This window comes from Myotis myotis, unplaced genomic scaffold (genome assembly GCF_014108235.1).
Source record: "Myotis myotis isolate mMyoMyo1 unplaced genomic scaffold, mMyoMyo1.p scaffold_m19_p_16, whole genome shotgun sequence".
NCBI classification, from domain to species: domain Eukaryota; kingdom Metazoa; phylum Chordata; class Mammalia; order Chiroptera; family Vespertilionidae; genus Myotis; species Myotis myotis.
Window position 1 is genome coordinate 10,637,985 of NW_023416320.1, and position 10,442 is coordinate 10,648,426.

At 41.3% G+C, this 10,442-nt stretch overlaps 1 protein-coding gene across 4 annotated transcripts in view; it reads right to left on the reverse strand.

Annotated features, from left to right (window-relative positions):
• The window catches only part of STK3 (serine/threonine kinase 3), a 226,744-nt gene extending 219,636 nt beyond the window's left edge, over positions 1-7,108 (reverse strand). For all 4 annotated transcript variants that reach the window (XM_036337848.1, XM_036337845.1, XM_036337847.1 and 1 more), the window contains exon 1: positions 6,913-7,108. In XM_036337848.1, coding sequence (XP_036193741.1) covers positions 6,913-6,938 — 26 coding nt within the window. In that variant the 5' untranslated portion in view covers positions 6,939-7,108. The remainder of the gene's footprint in view (positions 1-6,912) is intronic.
• Between the last annotated feature and the right edge of the window lie 3,334 nt (positions 7,109-10,442).

Sequence of the window (10,442 nt, forward strand, 5' to 3'; positions counted from 1 at the left end):
ATAGATGGGAAAAAATCTTGAAAGTCTATAATGAGAATAAAGAGCACAGAAAGAAATCTCAATCAACCAGGAAAAGAAAAATCATCAAAATACTTTCTTCTCAAAAGTTAATTATTATATACATTTTTAATTTCCACTGCTTAATTTGACACTTGTTTCTTATAATTCTTAGGAATTACATAAACCACAAATTTTATTCAGGGAAATCATTACTCTTGAAACTCTTTCTATGACCCAGATTTCACTGATTATAAAAATACTAGAGGCCCGGTGCATGAAATTCGCGAACTTGGGGGGAGAGGTCCCTCAGCCTGGCCTGTGCTCTCTCACAGTCTGGGAGCCCTCAGGGGATGTCCTCAGGGGATGCTGGCAGTTGGACATCCTTAGCACTGCCACAGAGGTAGGAGAGGCTCCCACCACTGCAGCTGCACTCGCTAGAAGCCCGGCTCAGGGCTTCTGGTTGAGTGGCACTCCCCCTGTGGGAGTGAACTGACCACCAGGGGGAAGCTCCTATGTTGAGCGTTTACCCCCTGGTGGTCAGTGTGCATCATAGCAACTGGTCGTTCCACCATTCGGTTGATTTGCATGTTAGCCTTTTATTATACAGGATTAGAGTAATCATTAGAAAATGGTTACTGGTTGCTATTTCATTGCAAAATGACCAACTAAATTTATAGGTGCAACTTAATGTCTTTTAATATAGTAGGTAATTACATCAAAACTAACTCGAGAAATAAAAGTTATGTGACACACTGAAAAATGTAAATTACCAATTAATATCACTGAGACAAATACCTCATTTTATTTATTTAAAGCACAATAAAACTTAACAAGAGGGGCTAATATAAACACTAAAAAGGTTTAACACATGGCATTTAATATCTGGATGTGCTTCATTTTGCAATTCATCACACTGAGTCAGGTTTAAATTTATAAAGCAGCCTCAAAATGCCCCCTGAATTTTGTTTGTTTGTCTGCAGATGTATTTTTATGTTTGCAAGACAAGGTTAACTGTTATACCTTTAAAAATAAGGCCTGAAATCTGATTTTATCATTAGTGGTGTCATTCGTCTTGGATTCTTTTGTTTTCTACATCTTTTTTGTTTAAGAAAAGAAGAAACTAGGTCACCTGAAACATTTAGCGGTGAGAAAGTGAGGCTGGATATTAGGATAACAGTAAGGGTAACCAGAGTAAGCCAGGGAGAACATGAGGATAACAGTCCACTCTACATAGTCTCTACTACAGAATCTGTCCATACTTGCCCAATTTCTGAATCCAACTTAAAATAAAAAATGTATGTAAAGATATTACTCAGGGAAAGAAATTCAAACTGCCAGTGCCATAGTTTGGAAAAGAGTCGGTTCTCCTACCTATGAATAAAATGCTATTTAAAAATAAGGGCCCAGTTTAAAGTCTTGAAATACCATTTCTCACTAAAGGAAAGCAGGGCTTCTTAGAGAAATGGTTGGATCAGATCTGGGACAGAAAATGGACAAGATGAGACCTGCCTGTTTTATCACAACAGACAGCAAGGAAGCTGCCACAAGAGTCACACTGTCTCCTCAAGAGACTCCCACTGACCATAGATGGGACACTTTGAACTTCAACAATAGTATCTGTAATGGCTTAAAAATCCATCAAATATGTTTAAATCCAACAGCTCATGTTGGCATTTTTAAAAAATAAAAAATTGGTCCCATTTGGAGAAAAATAGGGAATTCATCTTTTATAAGCATAAACTGCTTACAATTCTGCTTAAAACTCTTTAATGACAGCACACCACACGACTGAATCCCTGCCCACCTCTCTGACCTCATCTCCAACACTTTCTCCCATTCTGTAACCCACCCACAGTGGCCTCATTTCAATTCCTTCCACACACTAACCTTCCCCCCACCTCTTGGTCTTCTTACAGCTGTTACCTTTACCTGGAATACTCTTTCTGGTCACTCACACAGATAACCTCTCAATGTCAGGTCACAGCTGAAATATTACCTTTTCAGAGAAGCTTCCGTCAACTGCCCTATTGAGCAGGTTTCACCACTTTTCTCTATCAATACATGCTACGTCTAGCCTTCCTAGCTCAAGTTCCAATTAGACTGTATGTGCCATGAGGGCAAAGATCCCATCTATCTCATTCAGCAATGTTCTCAGCACTGGCATTTGAAAGGCAGTTAATTATTAATTACTGAATATATGAATAAATGAGTAAAATGAATGATCTTAAGGCTGACAGTCAATTTCTGCCATGAGCAATGATCGTTGAGTAAAGAAAGTCAGTTTTTAGAAAGAAACAGGAGAATGGGGCAACCCTGCATAGACAGGAGAAATCCTGTGGCTCCAGAGAGAGTCAAGGAAACTAGCTGCCTACTATCTTTCATTTATGATTTCCTCAAATATAAAAAAGTTCACCATACTGGTCAGTGTGCTAAGTGGTTAGAGCATTGGCCCACTCACCAAATGGTTCACCAGGTTCGATTCCCGGTCAAGAGCATGTACATGGGTTGAAGGTTCGATCTCCAGCCCTGATCAGGATGCATGTGCAACCAATCAATGTTTTTCTCTCAGATCGATGTCTCTCTCTCTCTTCCCTTCCCCCCTTTCTTCCCTCTCCCTCACTCCCTTCCTCTCTCTCTAAAAACAAAAAAAATCAATGGAAAAAATATCCTCAGGTGAGGATTAATAACAACAAAAAGTTTACCAAAACTACAAAAAAATAATTTTAACTTGCATTTCTTTACAATTATAGGACTAGGTTCCACAATATCAGAAAACCAAACATTCTAAAAATGAAAAGATGATCTGATCTGGACAGAGAATAGCATTCTATATATAGAATATAGAATTTAGAATATAGAAACTACCTTATTCTTGGAATCATTAAATAATTTTCCCCATTTTTATGCATGTGTGTTTGTATGAATCAGGATACTAATAGTTATATCAAGATATCTGAAATACCTGAAAAAATCTACTCAATTTCACCTCTTTACCAAGATGTCTGGTATTATATTAACAGCTTTCTATAATTCACACTTTGCTACAGAATCATTTTTCAAGATACATCCTTTGATGTACTTTATGACATTCAAGGTCATCTGCAGCTAATAAGCAAACAATGAACTTATTTTTGATATTCATATATATCTGTGCATAATTTGTTACTTTTATTTATTTAACCTGAGACTCTATATTTAAAAAGCAGTTGTAATAAGATATCTCAATATAGAATCTTCCTTCTAAGAGATAAAAGCTTTTTAAGATTAGAATAATCCTAACATATGAGGCAATTCAAATACAATCACAACAAAAAAGAAGCTTGGGACAAATAAAAAAGAAAGTTTCTATCATTTAGTATAAATGTTCTCTTTAGAAGAAAAATCTAAAGACCTTTAGTAGTTATAGAGGGTGGAGCTGGTAGGGAGTCAGAAATTGAGGTCATCATAATTATAGTTGGATGTTTCCAGGGTGTGGGGTCATTCTACACCAGAAAGAAAATGTGCTTTTGCCGCATAACAATCTTTTCTTTTGTAAACTTTGTCAGACATCGTAGATAATCATTTTGCATTTTTCCAAACTTTAATTGACATATATAGTGTTCAAAATACAGTAGCTTTTATATGATAGTTTCCCCGGCCCCTTCACCTCCTCCTCTTTTATAATCTGAAAGAATATCTCTAGTGTATGTATAGGTTGTTACAATTCCACCACTCGGGATTCCTTTGGCAATGCCATCAACAAGCTTTCAATATTAAATATCAAGATGGAGTTGGAAATGAAATCGATTTCCTGTCTCTACTACACACAAGAGTGTTTTTCTCAAACTGCAATCACAGCCCATTAATAGATCATGAAAATAATTTTGTGGATCATGACCAGCAGTTTCTCAATGAAACAGAACAGAAAATAGAAAAATATCAGAAACCACACACACAGTACATTTTATGAAACTTCTATTTAAAACTATATATATATATATATATATATATATATATATATATATATATATCTGCACTGGGTCTCATTATCAATTTTTTTTAAATTTTTGAAAGTCATTAATATATGATGGTCTGAAGAGACAGTATCTCTAGTTCAACAGATGTCTCTGAAAGGAGAAATTTAAAATTCTCAGTGCTTTTTCCCCTTATAATCCAAACAAGAAGCACTCAATCTAAAATCTTTATTATTAAAGCTTTACTGATACATTTCTGGAATGGAACATTTAGATTACAACAGAAAAACAAATTTCAACCTAGCTGCCTATAATAATAAAAGCATAATATGCTAATTAGACCAGACATCCTTCCAGACGACCTTCCAGACAAAGCCAGGGCTGTGAGGGAAGCCCAGGTCCCAGGTGCCAGAGGGAAGCCAGTGCTAGCAGCCGGGGGAAGGCCTACTCTTGCACAAATTTCATGCATCGGGCCTCTAGTGTTTAATAAATGTTTACCTTTTTCTTTATATTTCTTCAGTACTAATATATGCCAAATCTCAGCCCCTTAAAGAACAGTGGATAAATGAATCATTGCCTAGGATTGACTGAAAACTAAGTTTATCTACTGTTTTCATGTGTAACTGACGTTTGCTCACCAGGAACTGTTCCAAATTTTATTGTCTGTCATACACTCTCTCTAACAAGGAAGGGCCAATTGAGTATTCCCATCTACAGGGTCTAAATCAACTCCAATGGAGTTGGTGCAATCCCAAATTAACCAAGAAAATCCAAAGGGAGCATATGGTTTAGGGACCAAGTTGTTAACATTAGCAGAAAGATGCTGTTTGTGCAGTTCTTCTCCCTTGGACTACTTAGAACACCTCTTCCACTTGCCTGCCTCTTAAAGTTGGGAGCTTACCCCAGGGCCTCCTGCCTTTATCTTTTTAAGAGTTCTTAGAAACCTCTCTTGAGACGCTCTCTGATAATAAGCACACAAGAATTTCACTTTCTAACATTCCAAGGACACATGAATTAGGAATGTAGACATTAATATTAAGTCCACCCCTCTTGTCACTGCAATGTCTCAATGGTTTTCCTGATGCCCTACTTCTACTTACCTGGTTTGTGGCTTTGTCCCACTCAACTTAATTCCTGAGAGTTGGGAATTTCCTGCTGATTGTTTCTCTCCATTCCTAATTTCTGGCCTAAGATTAGGGCCACTGATGCTATAGGCTGATGTGGACTCTATATGCTGAGGAAAATATGAATACTTTCTACTTTATCCTTCTATACCTTCATCCCTTTACCACTGCTTTTTCATTCCATAACAATCTATCTTGTGGCTGATAATCCATTCATTCCTAGCAACACTTTCCCTTATGAAATGATTGATTTCCTAACTTCACTTTTCATTTATGTCAGTGGTTCTCAACCTTCTTAATGTCGCGACCCTTTAATGCAGTTCCTCATGTTGTGGTGACCCCCAATTTCATTGTTACCATTTAATCCTTGTAGCAACCCTATTGAGTAGGTTAGATTACAGGCATTAATTCTATTTTATAGATGAGGACACTAAGAGAGTTTGCCCCATGGAAAGCTATGGTAGGAATAACTGATAGTGAGTTTTTGTATTGTCCCTATTAATCATTACCTTCTAATGTGGGTCGTTCGTTGCGACCCACAGGTTGAGAACCGCTGTTTTAGAGTATAGCTAATCAGTAGAGAGAGCTACCACTTCAATTCAGAGTTGTTCAAGTTGGTGCTGGCTCAGGCCTTCCAAGACAAAAAAAGTTAAAAGAAAAAAAAAATGCTTCCAATTTTCTTCTATGGTATTAAAACTAAGTGCCCAATCAATACTAGAATTTAGATACTTTACAAAATGTCAGGAAAGAATTTATCAAGGGCTCTGTCTGATAGGAGGTCTCTTTTGGAAACCTGTCCACAGCCCCCTTTTACACCTGAACAGATGGTTTCCAGGCCTCAAGGCTCAGGTGTCTACACACCCTGTTCACAATAGCTCACAAAGTCCCAACCTTTTAATTATTTCATGTTCTTGAATACACCATCTTTCATCTAAAGATCTCTAGGTATCAAAACACTCAAACTCTTAAATCTTCGTAACACTATCTAGGAGAGAAATCAGTAGCCTTGTTTTATAAATTAAAAGTAAAAGACGGAAGTTAAATATTTTATCCAACAGCAGTTAGCTGATTGATTCGTTCTTGGGGAGAGGGAAATGCACATTATGAATTTAAATCAATGGATAACCTTGATTTAGCTTCCTAAGGTCATTTCAAATATTAGTCCAAACTACTGTGTACTCTTACACTTCCAATATATCAAAGATGAAATATGAATTAACAGTAAATACCAAAGCATCATTATTTTTACATGCTAAAAAAAAAAACTATATGGGGGAGAGGTCCTAATTCAAGATTACTATCTTGCATCCATAAATACTTTGAACTTGAGGGGCAGGGGAGGAGCACCTGTCAGGGCAGCACATCCACGGTAAGTTTTACAAACTGTGTGGCTATTAATATTTAATTCCTTGAACTGCAAATAAACAACCCGCTTCTCAAAAAAGGCAATACTATGAAAAACATTTGACCAGAAAGCCGACATGCCTGCCAGAAGCCCAATCATTTCTTAGTTTTACGTCTCCCTGGCTCCGTGAATCTGCCACGAGGAAGGAAAACTGCGCGCCCAGGAGCCCGGCCGCGGGGCGCCCGCGCTGCCCACCTCTGTCCACGAGCCAGGCCCGGCCGCCCGGGACCTGGAGGCTCCGCCCCCCTCGAGCCCCCGGGCCCCTAGGACAGACCAGGCCCGGCCCTCGGACCCCGCTCTCTACCGCCAGCGCGCCCGGCTCCCCGCCCCGCAGTCGCGGAGGGTGTCACGGAGCGGCCGGGCCTAGCGGCCCCCGCCCCGCGCCGACGGCGCCGCCTCCCGCCGGCTCCCCGCTCCCCGCAGTCGTTACCTCTTGGGCGCCGGCGGCTGCTCCATGGCGGCCCGGGACACGAGGAGGGACCTGGTGGGCGGCGAAGGCCGGAGGGAAGAAAGGAGCCGGGGCGCCCGCTGGCCGAGCCCGGGGAACCGCAGAGGGAAACTCCAGGAACTCGGAACAACTTTCCCGTAACTCCACGGCGGATCCCCCTCCCGCCCCGGAGTGTGGCTCCTCCCGGCCCGCCCCGCCCCTCGGCCGCTGGGTCCAGGGAGGGTGGGCGGAGCCGGCCGCGGTCCAGGGTTGGTGGGCGGGGCCTGCCGCGGTCCAGAGTTGGTGGGCGGGGCCTACCGCGGTCCAGGATTGGTGGGCGGAGCCGGCCGCGGTCCAGGATTGGTGGGCGGAGCCGGCCGCGTCCCCGGGTTGGTGGGCGGGGCGTGCCGCGGTCCAGGATTGGTGGGCGGAGCCGGCCGCGGTCCAGAGTTGATGGGCGGAGCCTGCCGCAGTCAGGCCAAGCTGAGCAAAGCCGGGCGTTGGGTAGGGTAGGCGGAGTCGGGGGTCGAGGGCGGGGCCGGCCTTACTGCAGGGGGGAGGTGGGGGAGAATAGGAATGGGTACTGGAAGAGCGAGAGGGCAAGGCCTCCTCAGGACTAGCCTCTCTATGCCAAGGCTACTTTCCTTTGAGCTGGCGCTCCTCATTTGCCTTCCTTTTTTTTTTTTTTTGCCCCAATACAATTTGATTCATTTCTCTGGATTTCCCAAGGATACATCCCAAGCATCTTGTGCATGTGTTTGAAGTACTTCTAACTGCCCACGCTTCCCTGTCTAACTCTGTTTATAATTATTAGTTATGTTTTCTCCCGGCCATTGGACATTTGTAGCTACAGTACTAGGGATGCTTCTGGAAATTCTTGTTTGATTTGATTGTGGACAAGCTCCTCATTACATTTCACGATAATTATGTCTAATTACAAAGAAAATAATGACTGCGGTGACAACGCTCAGTGCACAGGATTCAGTGCACTGTGGTCTTGCTCAACAGGGTAACCTGGCAAACTAGACAATTCCGGTGCATTAAAAAGTATTCAAGAAACGTTTGTTTCCTTCTCTCTTGCCACCCCCTCTCTCCAACCTGTTCCATTGTCATTTGACCCCTCAGCCATCCCTATTGTGTGTATACCATTACCTTAAATTCTGTCTACAGATATCTTTCTTATAACCACACAGGGCTGCTAGGTAACAACTTTGGTTTTGACAGAAATTGTCAAGATGTAATGTCATGTAGTTTTTGGAGACTAGCACAGCCTCCTTTGCAATTGGAATTGGCCATGTGGCTAAATTCTGATTAATAATGTGTAAGCATAAATGTTTGTGGCACTTCTTGAGAATCTTCCTTAAGAAACAGCTGGTAAGTTTTATTAGCTAGTTCTCAATAGCTTAAAGCAGCAATTATTTTATTCTCATGTGTCTCTGGGGGCTGCTGTGTTCTACATTCATTCACATGGGGCCAGGATGAAGCAAATGTGGAACTCAATTGTTTTCCAAATTAGATATACACGGCTTAAAAGTCCTGAAGCAATTTTTGGATCTTTAGTCTCCTGTTTCATTGCCTCTGCTTTTTCCATTGTATTTCCCTGGCCAATTCCCCCTCTACTAGATAAAACAAACTTTCCCACTTTCCTATACAAAGAAATTTATTTCTCTCTAATTCAAACTCCTAAACTCAAGCTTTGGTGTCACTTTAACTATCTAACCAAACTGACCAGAAAAGTCTACCCCCCCTCCAAAAAATCATTTTATGTACTTTAGACAGATTTGCTGCAATAACAATTCAAAATCTCCAAAGCTTCCAAAAACAAGCATTTAGTTATTGTTCATGGTATCTGTCAGTGGTTGCACCTCTGTTCTCTGAGTCTTACTCTGGGGACCAGACGGAAGGAGTAGCTGCCATTAGGAACGTGTGTTTCTCCTGGTAGAGGAAAAAGCAAACAAGTTAGCCGAAATCCGCACTGCCTCTTAAAGCTTCTGCTTAGAACTAACACATTGTCACTTCTCATCTTCCATTGACCCAAACATCAGGGCTAACTCAGAAAACGGGATGGGGAAGTCTCTTCATCTACTCTTTATAGAGAAGAGAGTGGCTGGAAACATTAACACAATCAATTACAATGTAAGAAGAGTCACTTTACTTATAATTAATTATAAACAGCAACTTTATTCCTTCCCTTATCCTATATCATGTTCAAGATGGGTAGATAGCAATGTTTCTGGGGGTAATGAGTTGTGAGTGTGGGAAGGTGTGTATTTAAAAAATCTAGAACCCTGGCCAGGTGGCTCAGTTGGTTGGAGCATCATCCTATACACCGAAAGGTTGCAGGTTCAATTCCTGGTCAGGGCACATACCTAGGTTGAGGGTTTGATCCCTGGTTGGGGTACATTCAGGAGGCAACCAATCGCTGTTGCTCTCTCACATTGATATTTCTCTCTCTCCCTTCCTTTTTCTAAAATCAATAAATACATGCTTGGATGAAGATTTTTTAAACTAGAAGTCTTTTTTTTTAATATGTATGACCTCTCTACCCTAAACTCCACCATCTCCTGACTTGTCCCTGGGTGTTGGGGCAGCTGTGTAGGGACATTTTGCAAAGGATCGTCAAGTAATTTCAACACTTCCTACCCTCAACCCTTTGAGACCATTAGAAAATGGGTTTGGGGGAATGCTCTTATCATATTTTGTCCCTACCATTCCTGGCATTTTAAGTACAGTGAGTCCTCCAATTCTTCAAGTTGTAATGAGTACATAAAAGACATGAACAGGCAATAACATTGGCCTCAGATATTTGGCCAGGACTCTTTTTTTTTGCCAAGAGAAGGTTATTACATTGCAACAGTTGTAGGATTTGTTACTTCAAATAAAGAAGAAACTACTGCTGAAATTTTTGTGGGACTATATTTTGAAAGCACTCAACCAGGAAGAGTGGACATAATTTTAGATTGGGCTGTATTTGTCAATGTGGATGCACTTACCAGAAGTGCTGCATTCAAAGTGCTGGCTGAAGCAGTTGGGTGTTTAACTGGGTTTGGAGAAGGCAAATCAGGCCCCCAACACTGGCCCTCATTAAAGAAAGTGAAGATGCCAAAAATCCCTTGGCATACATACAGGAAGGAAATAAAGACTCCTTGAGATAGGAATGCTGGAAGAGATCCATTGTGAGAGTCCTGCTTGTATACCCATAACTTGCCCCAAGAAGGACTGGAATGACTATCCCTTCTTCAAGGCCTTTAGACCCGAACTGCTGAGGGAAATTCCAGCATCTTTAAAAAAAAAAAAAAAAGCTTTCACTATTTTTTGAATGTTGGAAATTGTTGGTGGGAAATGTTGCAATTAAAATGTGTTCCCTAGTTTAAATTAGGAAAGGAGAATCTGAGGGTCACAGGGGTGAGAAAGCCTCCCTGGACAGTCAAAGGCACATTGCGTATTATAATAGGCAGGAGCACCAGTTTGGTAATAAGATGATCTCACCCGAAGAAAGCTCTGGCTCTGCCTATCTGAACATAGGGTTCCCA